General features: G+C 49.5%; 1 protein-coding gene across 2 annotated transcripts in view; it reads left to right on the forward strand.

The window, feature by feature from the left end:
* The window catches only part of SMARCA1 (SNF2 related chromatin remodeling ATPase 1), a 2,209,746-nt gene that overhangs the window by 811,421 nt on the left and 1,375,809 nt on the right, over window positions 1–22,516 (forward strand). For both annotated transcript variants that reach the window (XM_086918497.1, XM_086918496.1), the window contains one exon: window positions 9,500–9,679. In XM_086918497.1, the coding sequence (XP_086774623.1) occupies window positions 9,500–9,679 (180 nt within the window). The remainder of the gene's footprint in view (window positions 1–9,499; window positions 9,680–22,516) is intronic.

A 22,516-nucleotide genomic window follows, 5' to 3' on the forward strand; every position in this document is an offset into this window, starting at 1 on the left:
ACGCTGTGGAGAAATCTATAAATGCTGTATACAACGGGATCCCCCGACCCACAGGATATTTTTCAATTACAGTTTGCAGGACAGAAATGTTATCCCCGTTGCATCTAAAAGGGAAATTTGCCTCAAACTGGCCGGGGAGTTTTTTTGGACCCTTCTTGTATAACGGGACTATTATATTTTCCGTTTCCGAACCTGTTTTAATCTGTATATCTCTTTCTGCCTTAGTAAACTAGGATCTCTAAATTGGGCTCTAATCAACCCATTAATCTCTTTATTCAGTTTTTTAATTTCCCATGAAATGATTACTATAGGGGGCCTCTAATACCTTGCTTCTTTCTTCCCAGCTTTCTAATTGCAGCCAATACTCTTTCCTACCTCACAACCGGGGTCTCCCGACTTGGCATGAATGCGATATTCTTAAATACCCTCTTAAAGTTTGGAAGTGACTTATATGACCAACAAGTACGACCATTTTTTCGAGAGTAAGTTACATTCTCATTCCTCTGATTCCAGAGTTCAGGCATCTCGATGTTTGTAACTAATTTTACCACTAAAATGTTATGGTCACTCATCTTAGTGGGGAGCACCTTAAACTGTGTACACGCCCCAAACAATTGAAAGGAAACTGCCATATATGTTCCGTGAAAGGCCCTCTCAGTATCGTCAAAATAACTCATCATATGTAACCTCCAGTGCCTTCGAATGGACCCTCCTCGTCTTCTGGGTTTAAAGACCGCCATCTAAGCCATGGTATCGTCTCCACTTGCCCCACACCCTACCAAATTTCTTAGGGCACCCCCTCACCTTATAGGTGACTCTTTCTGCTGCCATATATAGATCCAGCACTATCCTCCATTCCTCCAGTCGTAGCAGCGCCGCCACCCCCCACTTCCTTGCCACATCTCTCTTGGCTTCCACTAGGGCCAGGACCAGGAAAATCAACAGTGGGCGTACAAGATCCACATTGTTAGTCATGCCCAGCAATACCAGCTTAGGATCCAACAGTAGGGCAGTCTCCAGCTCCTCCCCCAGCTCTCCCAGGATCTCCCCCCAATAAGTTTGAAATGTGGGGCAGGACCTGATAGTGTGGTAGAAATTCCCTCCATTGTGGCCACATCTCAGGCAGCTCGGATCTACTGTCCGTCCCATCTTGTGCAGTCGCTCCCTGTCTAAGTATGTCCTGTGAAGGATGTTGTATTGGATAAGCCTCAGTCAGGATTTAATTGCTACCTCTCTCGGGTGCATTAGCACCGTATCCCAGTCCACATCGTCCATTTCTCCCACATCATCCTCCCACTTCCTCCTAAGGGTGATCAACCCATCGGGTATGTTATTCATCAGTGTTCTGTACGTTAGGGAGACCGCCCTGTCCGGGATTTGTTCCTGTAGGAGGCGGCCTTCCAGAGGAGCATATTTGGGGAGCATTCCCAGCTGGGATCCCTCCGCCCGCCAAGCATGTCTCAACTGTGCATATTTAAAATATTGAGTACGGTGTAGTCCGAATTCCGTTCTTAATGTTTTAAATGATTTCAGTGCCCCTCTTGCAATCACATCTCCCAGTCTCGATATCCCTATGTCATCACATCTCCGAAACCCTTTCAGTTTGTTTAATTCTTTTAACCAGGTACAGTACCACTGTGGAGTCTGCCTAGTCGGTTTCTTCTCCCAGCCTATTCTTTTGGTCACCTGATTCCATACTGTCAGGGTAAGCCTGGTTGCCGGAAGCAAGGCCCCTTTCCCTTTGCCCCCATACAGGTAGTAGGTGCATGTACGGGCTGCCATACCACTTCTCTCCAATGCGTATGTGGGGTGCGTGGCGAGGGCGTGGAGCCAGTCATTAATAGGGGCCAGGTGTTCTACCCAATATTAGGCCTCTGTGTTGGATAGCGAAATCCCACCACTATACTGATTTCTGTTGAGGGTCTCCAATGCCACTCTAGGCTGCTTACCCAACCATTGGTAGGCTCTCAACTCTGTATTTATTTCCTTAAACACTCTATTGGGGAGAGGATAGTACTCATTCTGAAAAGCATATAGGAACCATGGCAGCGTCACCATTTTAAACATGGCTGCCCGGCCCAGGATCGTTAGAGGGAGCAACCGCCACCGGTTTGCGTCGTCTACAAAATTATGCATTATCCTCCTGATGTTCTTCTCGTAGGAGCAGGCCCTGTCCAGTGTCACAAAAATCCCTAGTTACAGAAAACCCTCGCTCGTCGTTTGCAACCGCTCTGGCAACCCCGACCACTGTTCCAGACTTCGGGGGTCATAGATTACCGACTTGTGCCAATTTATCCGGTATTCAGCGTGTGCTCCGTACCTTTCCATTTCTGAGAACAACGTCGGTATGTAGTGTCTCGGCGGGTGATATATAGGAGGACATCATCCGCGTACAGGGATATTTTTTCCTCTGTTGCATATGACGGTCCCAGTTGAAAACCCCTAATGTCCGCGTTCTGTCATATCGCCCCTGCCAGCACCTCAATAGTTAGTGCAAATAGTAGAGGGGACAGAGGGCACCCCTGTCTGGTACCTCTCCATACAGGGAAGTCCCATGAAAGGACCCCGACTTCCGCTCTAGGATCCGTATATAACAATTGTACCCACTTCCGGAACTTGGGTCCGAAACCAAACCGTATCAGGACTCCTTCCAGTAAGGGCCAGTGGACTGCATCAAACGCCTTTTCAGCATCTAGGGACAGGAACCAGTGAGGGTCCCGCCTTCTGGTCACCTCCTGTAGCCAATTATGTGTTTGTCTAAGGTTCAACCTGGTGGCCCTATCACCATCTGATCCAGGTGAACTAGCCGCGTTATCACCCCCCGTAGTCTAAGGGCTAGGATGGTCGCTAGGAGCTTCACTTCTATGTTTAATAGGGAGATGGAGCGGTATGACGCGCAATCCTCTGCCGGCTTACCCTCCTAGTATATCTGGATTATCGTAGCCATACGGAGGTCCGGCGGCAGCTCCCCCACTTGCACTGCCTCCTCAAATAGTCCCAGCAGATGGCGGGCCAACAAGTCAGAGGTGCGTTTAAAAAATTCCGCAGGGAACCCATTAGGACCCGGGGACTTCCCTGCTCGTAGCTTGGTCAGGGCTTCCCTAACGTCGTCTAACTTGGTGTCAGCCTCTAGGGCACATTGGTCCTCATCCGTCAAGACTGGGAGGTCAATGTGTGCCATATATTGTAGGCCGTCTTCCGTCGTCCCTAGGTCCCTAGCATCATAGAATAATTTAAAATGTGTAGCAAAGGCCTCTGCTATCAACTCGTCCGTTCGCACTAGGTTCCCCTGGGCATCTCTGACCTGTTCTACCCATCTGGCATCCCTCTCCTTCCTACTGAGCCACGCTAGTAGCTTCCCGGATTTGTCCCCCACATCATACAACCGGTGTAGCGTTGCCAGCGCCTGTGTTTTGGCCTCCCCCGTCAGTACCTCGCTATATTAGCATTGCACATCTGTCAATCGTCTAAGGGTCTCCGGTGTTCTAATGAGGAGGTGCTCCCTTTCCAGGTCCAGTATCTTAGCCTCAAGCATCCTTTTCTCGTTTCGTACTTTCAGAGCCTCCTCCGTTAGCCTGTTCTGCGCTCTGTCTCGCAGGACTAGCTTAAAGGCCTCCCAGAAGACCACCTTTGACGAGACAGAGCCCTCATTTTCAGCAACATAGGTCTTAATATCGGCTCTGATACCCTTCAGTACGGCCACATTCTGTAGATCCCAGGCCGTCAACCTTCGGTATCCACTTCCCCCCCACAGATGCTAGGAGCGGGGAATGATCTAAGATCCCCTTCGCTTGGTATTCGGCCGTATCGTCATTCATCAGTGTATTGCGGGCCATAAAGATATAGTCAAGTCTCGAGAATATCTTGTGTGCCTCTGAGAAAAATGAGTAGGCCCTATCTTCCGGATGTAGCCACCTCCATATGTCGGTCAAGCCCCAGGTGGACATTGTCTTAGAGAGCAAGGTTGGGGTCTGGTCTCTAGATCTGTCGCCCATCCTGTCCTGCGTCAGGACCATCACATTGTTGAAATCCCCTCCTATCACTTGTAGGGTATCTGACGTGTTAAGGAGAATATCTGTTACCCCTTTGAGCGTGGCTACTTGCAATTTCGGGGGGGGGGGGGCATATACCGAGACCAGGGTGTACTCCTGCTGTCTCCAGGTACCTCTCACGCCCACATATGTCCGTAGGGTATCACTCCACGTCTGTGTAATTTGGAAAGGTGGGTTCTTTCTACTCAATATGGCCACCCCCTGGAGCCTGTGGAAAACCCCGCATGTGCCAGAACCTTGTATTGACCTGTAGCTAAAAACCCACATTTAGTACCCTGCAGGTGTGTTTCTTGGAGCATGATTATGTTGGGGCCTATCCGCTTTATGTAGGCATGCACCAGTCCCCTCTTTAATTTACTCCCAAGTCCATTAACATTCCAAGTTAACACCCTAAGCCCCTTCCGGACCTGTGGTGTCTCTGTGTGCCTACCTGACATCAAGCCCCGAGTAGTGATGTAGGATGCTTGGACTCCGCGCTAATCGAGCATCTAGGACGCTGACGTGGACGACCTCTGTGACATGCTCAAAGCCCGCCTCCCTCCCCCAGCTCCTCCCCAACCCTCCCTGCTGTAGGTAGAGGGGTGGAAGCAACTTGCGTGCCATCCGGTTATGAGCAGGAATCTGCTCCTCCCAAACAGTCCCCGTTCAAGAGTGTGAGTCCTGGGTAACGTTCTGGAGCCCTCCATCTGCCTGGCCGTGTCCTGCTCCATCTCGCAAATTGCTGCTACTAGTGGATGCAGCGACTGCGCCTCATCTTCCTCCCCTCCGGAGGAGTGGCCACCAGTGTCTTCCTCCCCTTCCGAGCGGGCATTCCTCTCCAAGCAGCGAAACCTTGAACCTGCCATGACTCCTGCGCCGGGGGATGTCGAATTCCGCCTCCGTCGTCCAGACGCGCTGTGGTTGGGATACGGCATCGTCTGCATTTACCCTCTACCCCTTGATCCCCTCCATCTCTGGGTCTTTGGTAGCCCCCACTGGAGTCTGCTGGCAGCCGTCTCATTTACCGCTCCTCTCCGCCTCCGCTCTCCGGAGTGGAGGGTGCTCCTCTAGCCACTGCCACGCATCCTCCGGGTGGGTAAAAAAGTGCGTCTTCTCCTTGTAGATCACGTTCAATTTCGCCGGGAAGAGCAGCATTTATTGGCTACGTAAGTCTCTCAATTTTGCTTTCACCAGGTCAAGGGAGCGCCTCTGCTTCTGTACCTCCTGGCTATAGTCTGGGAATATCATTATTTTTGCATTCTCCAGTCGGATCTCCCCCATTTTTCTGGCTTCCCGCAGCATCAAATACCGGTCTGCAAAGTTCAGAAAGCGTGCAATGACTGGCCTCGGGCTCGCCCCCTCCAGCTGCTTTTCCAGCAATGCCCTATGTTTCGTTCAATCAGAAAGCAATTAGAGAACTGCGCCGCCGGGAAGGTCTTCTGTAGCCAGGCGTGCAGGAACGTCACCATATTAGCCCCTTCAATTCCTTCTCTAAAGCCCACAAAGCGTAGGTTGTTGTGGAGGGCCCTATTTTCCGCGTCATCCACCGTCCATAGTAGTTGGCGATGCGAGGCCTGAAGTTCTGCCATATCTTTCTGAAGGGTAGTGATAGAGTCCTCAGCCTCGCCCAATCTTGTCTCCGCTGTGGTCACCCTCTCCGTCAAGTTGCATAAGTTCTTAGCAGTGTGACTTCGGAGCCCACCTCCCCGATCTTGACCTCTAGCGCTGCCCGGGACATCTGTATGTCTTCCCTTGAAGCTTGTATCGCTCCCATCAGGAGTTCTGTGTCCGAGCGTGGGCCGGGGGGGTTCCATCTCTGTGGGGGGCTGGGCCGTGGTGTACCGGTCCAGGGTCCCCTGTCGTGGGTTCCTGGCATTTGCTTCTTTTCTACCCATTCTGGACGCCCCTGAGATCCAGCAATTGATGCCGTCCCCCCCAATCGAACTTCTCTTCCTCTCCTTCAGGGGAGTCTCACTCCCGAACCTCAAGTTGAACTCCACGTGGTTCGGCCCCCTGTATCTCCCCCAGTGCAGGCCCTCTCCACCGGCCTGCGGGTAGATCTTCCCCAAGGGTGGGGGGGGGCTGAGATCACTCCAGCCGGTGTTACTGCCTGGGTGAAGAATAGACCGACCCAATCCCCTGTCCGGCTCAGGCTTCAGTGCTGTTCCGCAATGTAGGCGTAGTCCCTTTACCAAATATGGGAGTTGGGGGGGGGGATGTGGCGGCTCCCAGGTCACAATCTTCAGACCCCAAGGGTGTACTCCCTGTCCAGGCCACAGCCGGCTGTCCTCCTTAACCTCTGGCCTGCTTTCCTCTGGTCTTCTCTAGCCCCCTTACCTCAGCGCCAGAGGGAGCCGCGCCCAGGGCGTACTAGGGCCTGCCTTACAGATTTAGGCTCCAGTGTCTAGGCCGCCGTCCGCGGGGCTCCCCCCGTTCTGGTGTCAGGCCCCCTGCTCCACAGGTCTGCTCCACCTCCCAGGGCGCCACTGCTATCTCCGACAGCCCCACTTCCAGTGCCGCCGGGATGTGCCTGCTGGTTTGGAGCCGGGGCATCGGCCGCTCCACTGCTGGCTCCAGGGCCGGGTCTTGCCGCCTCAGGCGCTCCCGTCTGAGCCGTGCCCCCGGGGCCGGTCTCTAAGGCCCTGGCCATCCTCGCCTCCTTCCCGGTTCGGGCCCTGCCGAGCTCTGCGGGTCTCGCCTCTGCTCCGTGCCCCCGGGTCCAGTCTCTGGGGCCCTGACCGCCCTCACCTCCTTCCCGGTTCAGGCATTGCCGAGCATGGCGGGTCTCTCTGCTTCAGGCGTTCCCTGCTGCGCCGTGCCCCAGGGGCCAGTCTCTGGGACCCTGACTGTCCTCACCTCCCTCCCGGTCCGGGCACTGCCGAGCGTTGCGGGTCTCTCCGCTTCAGGCGTTCCCTGCTGCGCCGTGCCCCCGGGGCTAGTCTCTGGGGCCCTGACTGTCCTCACCTCCTTCCCATGTCCGGGCACTGCCGAGCACTGCGGGTGTCGCCGCCTCAGGTGCTCCTTGCTGTGTCATGCCCCAGGGGCTAGTCTCTGGGGCCCTGACAGTCCTCACCTCCTTCCCGGACCGGGCACTGCTGAGCGCTGGGCTCCAGTCGCTGCCGCCGGCCGCCTCCTGTCTTCACAGCGCGGCAGCCGTCCCTGCTCCGGGCCTTCCGCTCCTGCTTAGAACCTCGCCACCATCTTGAGCCGTTTGTCCGGGCTGGCGCCTGCTTCGGAGCAGTGGTACTTCGATTTTCGGCTGCAGTGGGCTCCGATTCCGGTCCCCAGTTTGTGTTGGAACCTTTAGCGATCCCTTGATCGCCAAAACAGGACTTTTTGGGCAAGTGTTTAGAGTCGGATCAGGATCAGCTCGCCATGAGCTGCGGAGGTGCTTGTCTTACCCGGCTATGTCATTGGCCACGCCCCCTCAGCATCTATTTTAAAGTGAATTTTGCCCCTCAATGGTAGCCCTTGGGCGGGCATAACATGATCCCTCTTTCTCATTCCAGTTACGGAATGAATCTCACCGCTTTGTTGTGCTCCTTGCATTTGGTTGATTGAGTGCAGAGGAGAACACCATCAGAATGGGTCTGCATTTGGTGGGTTGATACAAAGATGCCTGTCCCCAAACCTACTTTTTCTATTAATCTTTTTCTCAAGTTTTAGCAATAATTTAAAAAATATGAAATGTGTTTTGAGTAGTTAGTGTAGTGGTGTCTACATAATACTTCTATTTGTTATTGTTATACAAACATGGGAAAGCCCAACAAATTGCTGGCTTGATCTTTAATCCTAAGCTCAGACCATTCTGTTCTTCTCTGACATCATCACAAATGCTTTTTCTGCATTTCTCTGTAATTCAGTTTAGGAATATACCTTGTTTATGGTACCCTATTGTTAGGGTGGGAGGGCGGGGGGTGGTCAGCTGCCTCAACAGTTCCACCCATTTTGCAACATTCACCACTTTTTCATGTGTTGAGTGTCACCTGACCTATTTAGAACTGGTATTATAAAAGCCATGTTGACATCACCTGATATGGACCATCAAGTTTTATTCACAGTAGCACAAAGGTTTGTGCTATGCCTCGTTGTGAATGCACATCTTGGTTATATAACTGGCAAGTAGTAATATGTCCAAAAAGTATGGACCGCAGACAAACCCTATGGGAAAGGATTTTACTGTCGGGTTCCCAAATGCTAAACACCAATGCTGTGGCACACAAGTTAACCTCTTAAGTGCTGCATCGGGGCATTGGCCGACGGCAGCACTACCTCCCCAGTGCTGCGCAAGACCATTGGACGTCCATTCAGCACTAGTTCCAATGGACAGCGCAGCACTGGGGAGGGATATTTGCGCCGCATCTAAGGTGTTAAGTCTCCAAAGAACGTAAGATCAATAATGACGTAAATAGTAGAAAAAGTAAGTCCGTCGGATTTTCCAGTTTTTTCTCATTCTTTTAATTTTCTTTTCTTGATCTCAAGTGTCCACATACAAAAATACACTGGCAACTGACACGTGTTTTGTCCAGCAGGACTTTTTCAAGTCTGCAATAAGTTAAATACAATTAAAACCATATAACATACAAAAAGGTACAGTTAAAAATGTATCTCTTTTAGCAGTGCCAACTAAAAAAAAAAAGAACAAAAATGGCTCATCAACCCCAGGATACACCATACGTGTCATGTGCAGAAAACGTAGTCCAAGTGATGGGAGACACCATAAATGGGGGTGTGTGATGTTATGGAAAAAATGTGGTTTTAAATTATGGGAAAAAACATACGTACTGATTAAATCTACAGCAAATGGATTATGTCAGTAAGTGAATGTGAATACATATATTTAAAGAATTGTAATAATTGCTTTGAAATAAACCGTTGAAAAGAATACAGAAAATGTACAAATAGAAAATAAGAAATATGTCAAACGGAGTATTCTGTGGGATCTGGATTTGGTGTAGTAGGATTTATTTCTGTGCAAATATAATTGCAGGCTGGGAGGATCGTGTTGTTGATTATTTGTGCTTACCCCCCCCCCCCCCCCGCCCCCCTCCCCTCCAGTCATGATCCTGTTTTATTCCACATTTAAAATTGCGGGGGGCATTTTGTAAACTTTGCCTCTCCTTCAGCATGCCTGCTTTTTGTAGAGCTGAAAATCAAATCCTATTTCGACTTGCAAAATCATCTCTGCCTTTGTCCTGCCAAACTCAGTAAATTTTTAAGAACCTTATATTGGGTAATATGTGACTTATAACACATAGAAACAACAAAAGTGCAGCATGAATGGTTACATAAAGAGATACATTAGTAATATCATTAATATTCAAATAATGTTGTATATTAGACAACTAGAAACGTAATTGATATGCAAGAAATAGCCTGATACTTTTGATTTATTATAAAAGTACAAAAACTATTATGAACTGAAGGTCTGTTGAAAAGTCTTAACCGTTTTTTAAATTTTACTATAGGGTCTTGGGAAGACTTTGCAAACTATTGCTTTGCTTGGATATTTAAAACATTACCGAAATCTTCCAGGACCACACATGGTTTTAGTTCCAAAGTCAACATTGCACAATTGGATGAACGAATTTAAACGATGGGTTCCAACTCTTCATGCTGTTTGTCTCATTGGTGACAAGGATGCCAGGGTAAGTGCACATACATTACAATTTAAACTTTGTTTAGCAAATATGTTTATTTCCATTACATTTGTGCTGAAGAATTATTGGATCTCTATACCTAATTTAGGTGCAATTTATTTGTAGACCGTAAATTGCTCAGACTTCTCTCTTTCCCAGAAAAAAATTGGATCTCATACTTCATTATTTCACACGCAAACTATTCAAAAAAGTAGGAAAATTGTTAAATTTCCTCAATAGAGCCTGAAAGTGGTGTACATTTTCTTATTAGGTGATGAACAGAAATATCCAGAATTGCCTTTAAAATAATTAAATGAAGTTATTAGCCTTGAGTTTCTACAGATGAAAGAGTCTCACTGTCTGATATCTGTTTCCTAATGGAATTAGGGATATATTAGTAGTGATAGGCAACACTTCTTATTAAGAAATAGTCTTTGAAATCACTAGAATTACTGTTCTTTTGCTTTTTATTTCTGCAACGCAGTAGTGAAGGCTGCTTGCTAAAATGTTTCCTTTAGGACCTAGTTTCACCTCTTAGTTTGAAGGCCCCATGATTTTCCTATCTCCTTTAATATCATATTGTTTTATTTTTTGGTCTTTCAATCTCCTCTAGCTTTTATGGGAATCTTGCTAGTTGGTTTTCTGGAATGAGTGGCATAGAGTAGTAACATTGAGAGGGAAAATTATTGCTCTGTGAGGAAGGCATCATCTAGGATAGTTATTGTTGTTTGAAAAGGCTGGGGGCTCTGAGATGTGCTTGACCAAAGGATATTAGATATTTTCACAGGCGTCTGGATGACATTCTTGTGATGTAGAAGCAGATGCCTAATACATTAGGCACAACTAGAGACAGGTTCAGTATTACCCTCTGGTGGTATCTTACCATATCCTCTTTATTATGACAAGTTGAGCCCGCTTCCCCCATGTAGGAGAGAGAAGTCCCAGTATAATTAACATTTACGTCACAGAGGTTGTGATAGCAAGGCTAATGACGAAACCTCTTGACTGACTCACAGGCCAATGAAGTCTCTGGGCTGTTGTATATGCAGTGGTGAAGGAGATTTTCTGTTTTAACCTTTAGCTGCCTGGAATAACAAACTATACAGTCCATTGTAAATAATTTCTTTTGCTTGTCTTGGTGCAAGACAGAAAAGTCCACAAAGCGAGCTTGGAGCTTGCATGGGGCACCACAGAACCTGTACCCAGGTTGACTGCTTAATTTTTTCTTTAGAGAAGGATGTGCATTACATTTCTGATGCCTCACCTCTTGCATCACCTCCATGTACCAAACCAGATTTGGAAAGTTGAACTAGCTCTCCTGCGCCAATATGTGATGTCTCTGCTCTGACTTGACCCGTATTCCACTTTGATATGACCTTGCAAAGCAGTCTAAGCCACCCCACCGACATCCTGACCTTGTTTCCTTTTATTCCATGCGTTTTGATGCAGATCTCGATTCAAAGTTTGAACCCAGCCATTTGTGGCACAAGCAGATATCACTGTCTGACTCGTACAACATCTGCTTGTGGTGCCAGGGCCAAAACATGTCTCCAGGTCATACACAAAGTGTGCCCTTCTGTACGCTAAGGACATCAAGGTGTGAAGCCCATCTCCAGTACAAATCCAAGTCCCATGCTATTGCCTTCCCCAGCTTTCCTTTGTGTAGCAAATCCTCAAAGAGGGCTGCTTCTGAGGACAAGGAAAAGTCCTCCCAGAAGACACAAAATGCACTACAAGATTCACTCTATGTCTTCATGACATCACTTCCCCTTGAGGGGTTAGTCTTCCAGTGAGCAGGCTTGTCGTCCACCTCAGTCCTGTCCCCTGAGCCAGGTTGTGTACATGCAGCCGACTCCAAATTCAGCCTATGTGCCCCCAACCTTCCATTCAGAAGCCAAAGATCGCTTTTCATGACATGAATGACATCAGCAAAGCGGGCAATCTTCTTTGTCTTATGGGCATGGATAGTGATCATTATTTAGCAGTCCAGTGATTTTATCTTTCAGCCTCTAGCCCAGGTTTCGGTCAGGATGACCCTGAGGCTGCTGCGCCTCATGGCCTCCTGCATCCTGCTGGTCGATCATGCCACATATGCGGGCTCTGCAGTGGGACCTGAAGTTCCAGTGTGCGCAGCATCAGAGGAATCTGTCCGATTGCATCCAGATCACAGAGGGCACTGCACGACAATTGCAGTGGTGGCTCACGAACCAGGATGGGGGCAACGGCAGATCCCTCTCCCTTCCCCAACCGGAGCATACAGTGGTGACGGACGCATCCCTTCTGGGATGGGGCGGCCACATGGGAGAGGCGGAGATCAGAGGCCTCTGGTCTCCAGCAGAGTCCGGGCTCCATATCAGACTTCTGGGGCTCCAGGCGATCCGACTTGCACTCAGGGCATTCCTTCCCTCTGTCTGGGTAAGAGTAGCGCAGGTATTCACGGACAACACCACTGCCATGTGGTACTGCAACAAACAGGGCAAGGTGGGGTCGTGGACCCCATGTCAGGAGGCCCTCCGCCTCTGGACATGGCTGGAACATCAGTACAACACCTGGCAGGTTCACTAAACACCAAGGCAGATCAACTCAGCCGCAGGTGCATGATGGATCACGAATGGCGTCTTCACTTGGATGGGGTGCAAGGTCTCTTTCAACAGTGGGGCGAGCCTTGGTTAGATCTATTCGCCACCGAAGAGAACGCGCAATGTCAGCAATTATGTGCGTTGGAATTTCCAAGGCGGCTCTTGCTAGGCGACGCTTTTCGTCACAAGTGGAATTGCCGTCTATTGTGTTTCTTTTCGCCTATACCACTTCTGCCCCAAGTGCTAAAAAATATAAGCGCGACTGGGCTGAAGTCATCCTTGTGGCTGCGGATTGGCCACGAAGAGTCTGGTATCCGGAGCTGCTCAACATGGCCATAGATCCTCCGACCCGTCTGCCTCTTCAGGAGGATCTTCTATCGCAGCAGCAGGGGGACAGTTCTCCAGCCACACCTGTCCAACCGCCACCTCCTAGCGTGGAGATTGAGTGGCCGCAGTTAACGTCTTTTGACCTGCCCCTCTAAGTTTGTGATGTAATCTTGGCAACTAGGCGTCCCTCCACTAAGACGGTATACCCCTGCCGGTGGAACAAATTTGTGGCATGGTGCACAGCGAAGGCTGTGGAGCTCCTTTCTGACCCTCTTTCTGGAGGTCTATTTTTACCTCCATTCTTTGACCCAGCAGAGCTCGGCTCTGGGCACTATCAAGGGCTGTCTCCCGGCCATCTCTGCCTTCCTCCGGCTTCCAGATCAGCCTTCTCTTTTCAAGTCCCCGGTTGTTAATCGTTTCTTGAAAGGCATAACTCATCTCTTTCCTCCTATTCACTTCGTTATGCCTCAGTGGGACTTGAATCTAGTCTATTTAATGTGCGCTCCCTTTGAGCCGCTTCACAACTGTCCTTTGAGGCTTCTGATACTTAAAACTGCATTCCTGGTAGTCATCACATCTGCCAGAAGAGTGAGTGAGCTCCAGGCTCTTCCATCCAAGCCTCCTTTCCTTTCTGTCCATCCGGACAAGGTAGTTCTCAGGACTCGTCCATCCTTCCTTCACAAGGTTGTCACAGCCTTTCATATCGGTCAGACCATCACTATGCCCACCTTCTTTCTGCCTCTGCATCCTTCCAAAGAGGAAGATTGGCTTCACCGTCTGGACCCAAAACGTGCACTTTCCTTTTATCTGGATCGCACAAAACAGTTCCGGGTGGATGACCAGCTCTTTGTTGGCTACGTGGGAGCTGTTGGACTTGGCCCTTTTGGCAGGTTCACCCCTGAACTTTTTGCCTTAAGCTCTGACATAGTGGTAGTGATTTTTGGCCTCTGCACACTTTAGCACTGTGGCCCAATGTAAAGTGAGTGCGCTGTCTGAGTGCATGTAGTGAGATTGGCTTGTCCTCCCATAGGAATGCATGAGGACATTTGTGTCCATGGTAATTCCTGGTATGAGAGGAGTGCAGGGGCGAGTTTAGTATGTATGAACTTGTGAGAATAAATGCTGTGCAATGGTGTGCACAGATTTATGGTGACTGGTGGAGAAATGCCACTTTTAGAAGTTGGCATTTCGGTGTGTTGTGTGTCTGCCTCCCTGATATGAATTGCATGTCTGGCTTGTGATTGACAGGATCTGAGAGGTGTGGGTGGCTCCAGGAACCAGGGGGAGTCTGCCTAGTGGTAAAATAGGGAGATCTGCATGTAGATGGGAGGGAAGAGTTGCACCTGGGACCTGAGTAGGACTGTGCCTTCCCTCGACAATGCCGGCTCCGGCCCCTGTGGTGCATTTAATCCCTGAGCCCCCACCTGACAAAAGAGAGAGGAGCTGAGCAAAACACAGTGCTCCAAAGCTCCCCTGAACCAGTTGCATCTGGTTCACCCATGCCCTGCACCTTTACACAAAGGGATTTGCTAATATAAATATAGGGGCTGTGACCACATGAAAATGTTCAGTTGTTCACTTCCCTTGGGGGGGGGGTTGCTGCTGCTGGGGCCCAGGAGGGACCGCTATGGGGGCTGCCTCCCTGCTGGAGGGCCCGGTGTGCTGGCCCCTGGGCCCGATCTGCCCCTGAGACTATCCTGGACTTTGTAGCTGTGGCTCTTAAACCTGAAGGGTGCTTGGATTTTCTTTCCCCCAGAGGAGGAGAGCCTGGGACTGCGCAGCGCTGAGCTGCAGCCCTGGGTGAGGGAATCCCCCTTGTAGGGATTCCCCCGTTACGCGTTGATCGCGGGTGCCCACCCCGCTCATTTTTATATTTTTATCGTGGGTGCCCACCCCACATGGCCGCTTATTCATTACTTTGAATTGCGGGTGCCCACCGCACTTATGCCACTTCTTATGTTTAAAACTTACTAGGGAGCCCTCCCCTCAATGCGGCCGAAGAGGAAGAAGCATGGAAGTCAGGCACGCCTGCCTGTGATGTGGGCGGGCCTGCAGCCAAGCCGGAAGAGGTCAGGCACGACGTAGTGACGTGGGGATCCCATGCTTGAGGGAGAGTCATGCAGTAGCGGCTGATGCAGAGAGAGGTCCCAGGAGGGGGCCCGGGTGAAGAAGAGGCGGCCGGAGCAGGCTGCAACCAAGAAATGTGCCCTGCGGGAACCCTGTAGTGAAAAAGGAGTCATGCGGGCAGCGATAGCTCGACCGGGGCAGGAGGTAGAACCGCCGCGTCCACCCCAGCTCCGCGTCGTGAGAGGAGCATCTTGCTTTCGCCCCAGCCGGTGAGTGGGGCTCGAGGGATGTAGTTAGGTAGTGACTGGGAGAGGTACAGAGTCGGAGCAGCCCCGTCTGGCAGTGGGCTGCTCCACCCAGAGGAGCATGATTGTCTTAGAGCCCCGTGTGGCTCCAACGATGGGCATTGTTGTTTTGTAAGGCTCCAACACGGATACCAAGTTAATTACAAGCCCAGTAGGGCCCCTTTAGTTTTGGCCATCCCAGCTGCCCCGCCTGACAGTGGGCAGCTGCAACGATAGGGGGCCTGTTATCTGAAGAGCCCCAAAGAAGCCCAGAGGGCACTGTTGTGCCAGGGCCTAGTTTCTGATTCCCAGCTGTGCCGCACCAGCACGGGCGCTGCATTGTTTTGCGCACCTTTGCTCAAGAGGCATAGTGGTGCCCAGCCTTATTATTTCACAGCTGCCCAGCAAGTAGTGGGCAGCTACACCGTTTAGGTTATTCTCTCTTTGGGGGACATGTCTTTTAAGTTAGGAGTGAGATGCACTCCTTTTCCCCATACCTTCACAGCTGCGCAGCACTTAGTGCCAGCTGCACCGTTTATGCCTGCGCAGAGTGCGCACCCTTGACTGCCACTGCTTTAGTAGCGCGCCCTGACTCTTGGGACATTGGGCATTTGAGCCCCCTTTTCAGATGGCCAGTTGGCGTGGGGAACTGGGATGTTTTGTAGGGTGCCAGGACCTAATATGATTATGTTGTGCTAAGAAATGTAATGTATGTAGTATGTTTGATGCACCCTGTGTTATACCTCTAACTGTGTTTTTTTATGATTATGAGGTTGTTTTGCATATTCTGGTTTATGCTAGTCGATTATCTTTCACTGTGTGATTTATGACCCTAATGTGAGTTATGCTTAGGAGGTTAGGGTCTAATGTGTTTAGACTTATGAGAGGATTGCATAATGTGTTTATGCTGGTGAGGTTGGCGCAGAATGTAAGTCGGGCTTGATGTGATACTGTGCATAATGTAGGTTATGTTACAGGCTGATGCTAATACAGTGATTACCAGTACCAGTGGGTGTACATTGATGACATGTTTTACTTTTACTAAGTTCGCTTTGTGATGGTTCTGACAGTAGTCCAGTGGGCCCTGTAAGGTGTATATAATCCCTTGTAGATATGACCCAGTGCCAGGGGGCACCATGTATTTTATGTGTTTACTATTCTAATGTGTTAAGAAAATACAAAGGCTATTTTTGATATAACCTTGTGTGGAGTCCCTTTTGTAGTGTGCCTGGGATGTTGTTGCTGTGTGCGTGCGCAGATGCTTTACACATGGACACCGGGATAAGCCAGACTGTTCATGCCAAGCTACCAAGGGGGTGAGCAGGGGTTATCTTTGGTGTGTAACTCCCTTGCCCTGACTAGAGTGGTGGTCTCTGCCTGGCTTTGGCGCAAACCTTAGCCAACCAGAGATCCGATTTCTAACAGTCTCCAAGAAAGGTCGGGCCATACACAAAAGGACTATCTTCTGATGGGTCGTTTTGTGTATCAAAGCCTTCTATTCTCTGCAAAGAAGGAGCCTCCAGTGGGCTGTGCGCCCATTCCACTAGGCAACCAGCAGCAACTACTGCTTTGGGACGAGGAGTTCATCTAAAGACATTTGTCAGACAGCTACGTGGGCTTCGTTGCACACATTCACAAAACACTACTGCCTTGACAGTCAAGTCCGGAAAGACGGCTTCTTTAGACGTTCTCTTCTCCAGGACTTTCTGGTGTGATCTTCGTTCGCAGACCCACCTCCGGGGTTGGTATTGCTGGGGTATCTATTCTAAGGTAAGGAATCTATAACTAACATGTTTCTTTCAGATGAACAAGTTACTTACCTTCGGTAAGGGTATATCTGTAAGAAACATAGGTTAGTTGTAGATTCCTTACCGCCTCACCCATCCTCCTCGTTCTGCAAACGAATTCTTAGGGTTTAGGACATCCTTTCAGGGCCCTAGTTTTGTGCACTAGTGGTCAGTATCTTGCATGGCTCAGCGTTTCTGGCGCGGAAAGTAGTGTACAAAACGTATGTCAGCTCGCGAGGGCGGCGTCTAAGTAGCTGCTGCAACGTCATCCCGGCGACCACGACATCAGTGACGGACACGGAGCCGACAGACACCACCTTTAGACGCGCAGAGGTACTGCTAACTAAAAACTTTCCGGATCCAGTCTGATGCCTGGGGGTAAATCTAAGGTAAGAATCTATAACTAACCTATGTTTCTTACCGATATATCATTACCGAAGGTAATTAACTTGTTCTTCTGGGCATAAGGATTTTCGATCAACCTCCCCAAGTCATACCTCCAGGCCTCCCAGCATATCCCAGCATTCATTCCTCATCTGTGCAGGAGTGGACTCTGTTTTGCTCAAGCCCTGCATTCCTCAGCAATTTCGGGGAGCTCTGCTTCTGGCACTTACTGTCCTCCGTCTTTGGGACATGCTTTTCTTTTGTATCCTTCTGGATCCTCATCTTTGGTTGCATACATTTGTACTCAAATGATGTCTCGTTTTTAGTGAGCCCAGCATATTTACACAAAGGGTAGCCATCAAATTTCCCCAGAAGCAGTTTGGGTCCTGTGCTGTTGGCTTGCAATGGACCTCCTTGCATGTGAGCAGCTATCCTGTCCCCTACTGGGGATGGCTCAGTGGCTACTATTGATTTTTCCCTTGGTTTGGGTATTCATATTCGATGTATCGGAGATCAGAGGCCTGTGGTCTCCCATGGAACAGAAATTGTACAGCACCTGTTCATCTTCATGCATTCCTTGTGTCATTGCTCAGTTCAGGTCCTGATAAGCAACACAACTGTGATGCGGTAGACTAACCAGCAAAGTAGATTGGTCTTGCTTCTCCTGAGTCTGGAGACATTAAGGCTTTCGTCTTCGACTTAAATCACCTGGTTGACTCCCTCAGTAGCCATTATTTTACCATCATCTTGTCTTCAGCTGGTGGTGATTCATTCGATTATCACCCTCTTGGGCAAACCTCCTGAGAACACATACTCTGCAGTTGGCTGATGAGCCCTAAGTAGGGCAAAATTGGTCCTTGGTTTCTTGCAGTCTGGTTCAGTGAGGACCAGGCTTGGCAATTCTGGCTGGACTGTTCCCATTTGAGCAAGGTCTAAACTTATTTGCATGTAGCTGGGTACAACTGGGGTGGCATTGTCTACAAAATAACAATGGACTGGGATGTGACACGAGTAATTACCAGTGGCTTAGATTAATTCAAGCATTCCATCAATCAATTTTTGTATACTTCAGTGTGTTGCCTTAGGTGGGACAGGTATGCCTAGACGTTGGTCCCGTGCTCACTGTGTCACTAGAACTAAGCTAAGCTTCATGTTTCCTAGCTGGACTTAATTTAATGTTTTGGGGTGGGGGGGGGGCGGATGTTAAGCTCCCAGCATCTCTTTGGGTCCAATGTAACATACATCACCAGATATTTGAAGTGTTGGACGCATCTCAATGGGTTCCTGCAATCCTTCCCCATAGCAGTTAGGGGACGGGAGTTCAGAAAGACCATAGATTTCCCCAGTTAAGTTGGAAACCGGAGTCTTCGCCATACACGTTAAGGATATGCATGAGTCTGGGAGTAGAGGCTTCAGGGTGTCGTACATACAATAAGGCAATGCAGTGTGCACAATGTGGTATTCTTCGTCTTGGTGCCCTTGTAGTCCACTGACCTGCACATCCAATCCCATCCATTAGGCTAACTTTTCCATAACCAGGACAAAGACGATTAGTCCTGCTTGGTGCCATGTTCTATTGGGAAAAGGGCTGATGAGCGCCCATTGACTTGGATTGAACGAATATTATACAGCAGGTGAACGTAGGACTTAAATAAGGGACCAACAGTTATCTTTTCTAAAACTGAGTGTAGGAAAGGCTATCCAGTGAATAAAATGCCTTTTCAAAGCCAATCGGGACAAGCTCCTGCGGAACACTAGATCGCTGTGTCAAGTCCAGTGCTACCTGTAGCCATCATTGACAGTGCCTGTTCCCCTACCAGGCATGAAGCATTTTGATTCCAATGTTTCAGTAACTGGATTACACCCACCAGTCGATTTTACCAGCACTCTGGACAGAATTTTCCTCTTTGTTAATTGACAAGATAGGCGTGTATGAGGCACTCTCCAATGGGGGTTCATCCTGCTTATATAATACTGCTACCATGACTCGTTGCAAATCTCATGACAGAATCTTTATTTAAATGGCCTCTTTAAACACTGCTTTCAGTTGTGAGCTTGTCAGGAGGGTATAACGTTCAAAGAATTTTGGTGGGAATTCTTTGGGACTGGAAGATGTTCCCGGAAGCATTTCTGGAAAGGCTTCCATTATTTCCTCCTCAGATATAGGGAGATTTTGAGTTGTACTGTCTTCTGGTGACAATCTGAGGAGGCAGAGGTCATCAAGAATAGGCTCATCATGCATCCCCATCATTAGTTTACTCTTGGAATATAGCTATGTGGGGTATTTGGCTAAGACGGAAGCTATATCCTGTGTCCTGGAGACCACTCCCCCCTCAGGGTTCTGGATGCAGGGGATAAAACGAGTTTCATCTTCCTTGTTCACAAGCCAGTGTATACGTTTTCCGCCTTGTCCGCAGCCTCATAAATCTTATATTTCGAGGCCAATAATGCCATCTTGGCCTTCTTCCCGAGCTTTGTTTTCAGGGCCTTTCTGGCCATCTCCAGCTGTATAAGGACCGAGCTGTCCATTGAAGCCGCTCCTTCCAAATCCGCTAATTTGACCCCCAGAGTGAGATATTCCTGCATGAATTAATGAATGAATGATCAACTTATAAAGCACAAACAATTGCTCAAGGGCATCTAGGCGCTAACTCCTGGCTGCTGTTCATAGTGTATGAAACAACGTCCCTGTGTATCCCTGCCTTAAGAGATTCCTATAGGGTGACATCCAAGGAGACCGATCCTTTGTTGATTTTTAGGAATTGAGAAATCTCCTCTCTGAGCAACTCCACAAAGCTCTCATCCAAGACAGCCAGAATTTCAGATGCCAGTTAGACCAGCCACCTTCCGTCTTAAAACTAAGGGTTAATTCTATGGAGAAGTAATCTGAAAGACATAGAAGAAGAATAGTTTAGTCTGCGATCCCCTAAATCAATATATATAATTTTGTAATGGCACATTTGTAATGCTTCTTACCTATCTATCCTGTATATATGTGTGTGTGTATGCGTGTGTGTAAATACAAATATATATATCAAGACAAAACCCTTTCAGGCATAGAATGACGCATAAATTATGCAACAAAGAAAGAGAGAACTTTGGGTAGTTCTCAAGTTTAAGTGGAAAGCAGCTCCTGTTAGAGCACTCTCAACACCTGCACACCTCAAATGTCTCTTTTTCTATCAAAGTCTTTAAGCATAGGATTAGCAAAGTACCATCCACACAGAGATAGAAAAGGACAAAGTCTTTTGCTATTTCTAAAGCAAAGTTTTTAAGCATAGCTTAGGAGCAGGAGGAGATGCCCACCCCCGGGACACTGCTGTTTGCAATGGCAGTGCGGGAGCCTCACGACTCCCACCCTACCATTGCAAACTGCTTTGCTTCATTGAAGCGAGAGCAGGGAAACATGCTCTCGCTTCAATGAAGCAAAGCAAATAGCTTTTCCATATGGGAGCAGCATGTTAACTGCTCCCCATATGGAAAAGCAATGCCGGCTCCTGCAGGAGGCGGGGAGCCGGCGGGACCATGGGGGGGATTGGGGACCCCCCACGGTCCCCATCAGTGAAGGCCAGCCCCGGGGATAGGATCCCCGGAGCTAGCAGTGGCCCGGGAGGGGGGCCACGCAGCCCCCTCCCCATTAAGAAATAAATATAATTTATTTTTTAAAAGACTGGCCCCGGGGGATGGGTTCCCCGGGGCCTTGAAGTGGCCTGAGAGGGGGGCTATGCCTCCATAAATAATAAAATGAATTGGTCATGCCCCGGGGGATGGGGTCCCCGGGGCCCGTAATTGGCCACGGGAGGGGGGCTACGCGGCCCCCTTCTCATAACAACATTTTTAAAATATATATTTGAGGGTCAGGCCCTGGGGGATGGGGTCCCCTGGGCCCAAAAAAAGTAAAAGGAAGGGGGGGGTCACACAGCCCCGCTTTCAATTATTATTATGATCGTCCCTAGGCCCGCCCCCTCACAAAAACACACTCTGCAAACGCACCCTGTGGCACGCTTTGAAGCTGGGGAATTGATTCTTCCTCTAGTAAGTGTCACAGGGCTGCGTTGCAGAGAGGTGCTCGAGGCCACGCCCCTTTTTACACCTCTCTGCAACGCAGCCTTGTGGTGCTTACTGGAGGTACCTGGTGGGCTAGTTGGAACTCAGGGACCCCCAGGATTCAAAGGTACTTAATTCCCCAACTAAAAACGCGCAACGGGGCGCCTTTGCACAGAGGTGAAGGGAGAGGGCAGGCCTGAGTTCACATGTGTGCAAACACGCCCTGTGGCGCGGTTTAAGTTGGGGAATTCATTCCTTGTCAATACTGAGGGTCCCTCCTGGCCAACTAGCCCACCAGGTACCTCTAGTAAGCGCCATTGAGCTGCGTTGCAGAGTGTTGTAAAAAGGGGCGTGGCCTCTGAACACCTCTCTGCAACGCAGCCTCCTGGCGCATACTGGAGGGACCTGGTGGGCTAGTTGGCCCCCAGGGACCTACAGGATTGAGGAGGAATTAATTCTCTAACTTAAAATACGCCACAGGGTGTGCTTGCAGACATATCACCTTAGGCCACGTCTCCTTCCTTCACCACTGCGCAAACGCGCCCTGTGGCGCGTTTTAAGTTGGGGAATTAATTCTCTTTCAATACTGAGGGTCCCTGAGGACCAAATATACGAACAGGTATCTCCAGTATGCTCCAGGGAGCTGAGGTGCTTCAGGCCACGCCCCTTTTATACCTCTCTGCAACGCAGCCTTGTGGTGCTTACTGGAGGTACCTGGTGGTCTAGTTGGAACTCAGGGACCCCCAGGATTCAAAGGTACTTAATTCCCCAACTTAAAACGCGCCACAGGGCGCCTTTGCACAGAGGTGAAGGGAGAGGGCAGGCCTGAGTTCACATGTGTGCAAACACGCCCTGTGGCGCGGTTTAAGTTGGGGAATTCTTTCCTTATCAATACTGAGGGTCCCTCCTGGCCAACTAGCCCACCAGGTACCTCTAGTAAGCGCCATTGAGCTGCGTTGCAGAGTGTTGTAAAAATGGGCGTGGCCTCTGAACACCTCTCTGCAACGCAGCCTCCTGGCGCATACTGGAGGGACCTGGTGGGCTAGTTGGCCCCCAGGGACCTACAGGATTGAGGAGGAATTAATTCTCTAACTTAAAATACGCCACAGGGTGTGCTTGCAGACATATCACCTTAGGCCACGCCTCCTTCCTTCACCACTGTGCAAACGCGCCCTGTGGCACATTTTAAGTTGGGTAATTAATTCTCTTTCAATACTGAGGGTCCCTGAGGACCAAATATACGAACAGGTATCTCCAGTATGCTCCAGGGAGCTGCGTTGCAGACAGGTGTTCAGAGGCCACTCCCCTTTTTACACCTCGTTGCAACGCAGCTCTGTAGCGCTTACTGGAGGTACCTAGTGGGCTAGTTTG

The sequence above is a fragment of the Lissotriton vulgaris genome, chromosome 4_1 (genome assembly GCF_964263255.1).
Source record: "Lissotriton vulgaris chromosome 4_1, aLisVul1.2, whole genome shotgun sequence".
Taxonomy (NCBI): domain Eukaryota; kingdom Metazoa; phylum Chordata; class Amphibia; order Caudata; family Salamandridae; genus Lissotriton; species Lissotriton vulgaris.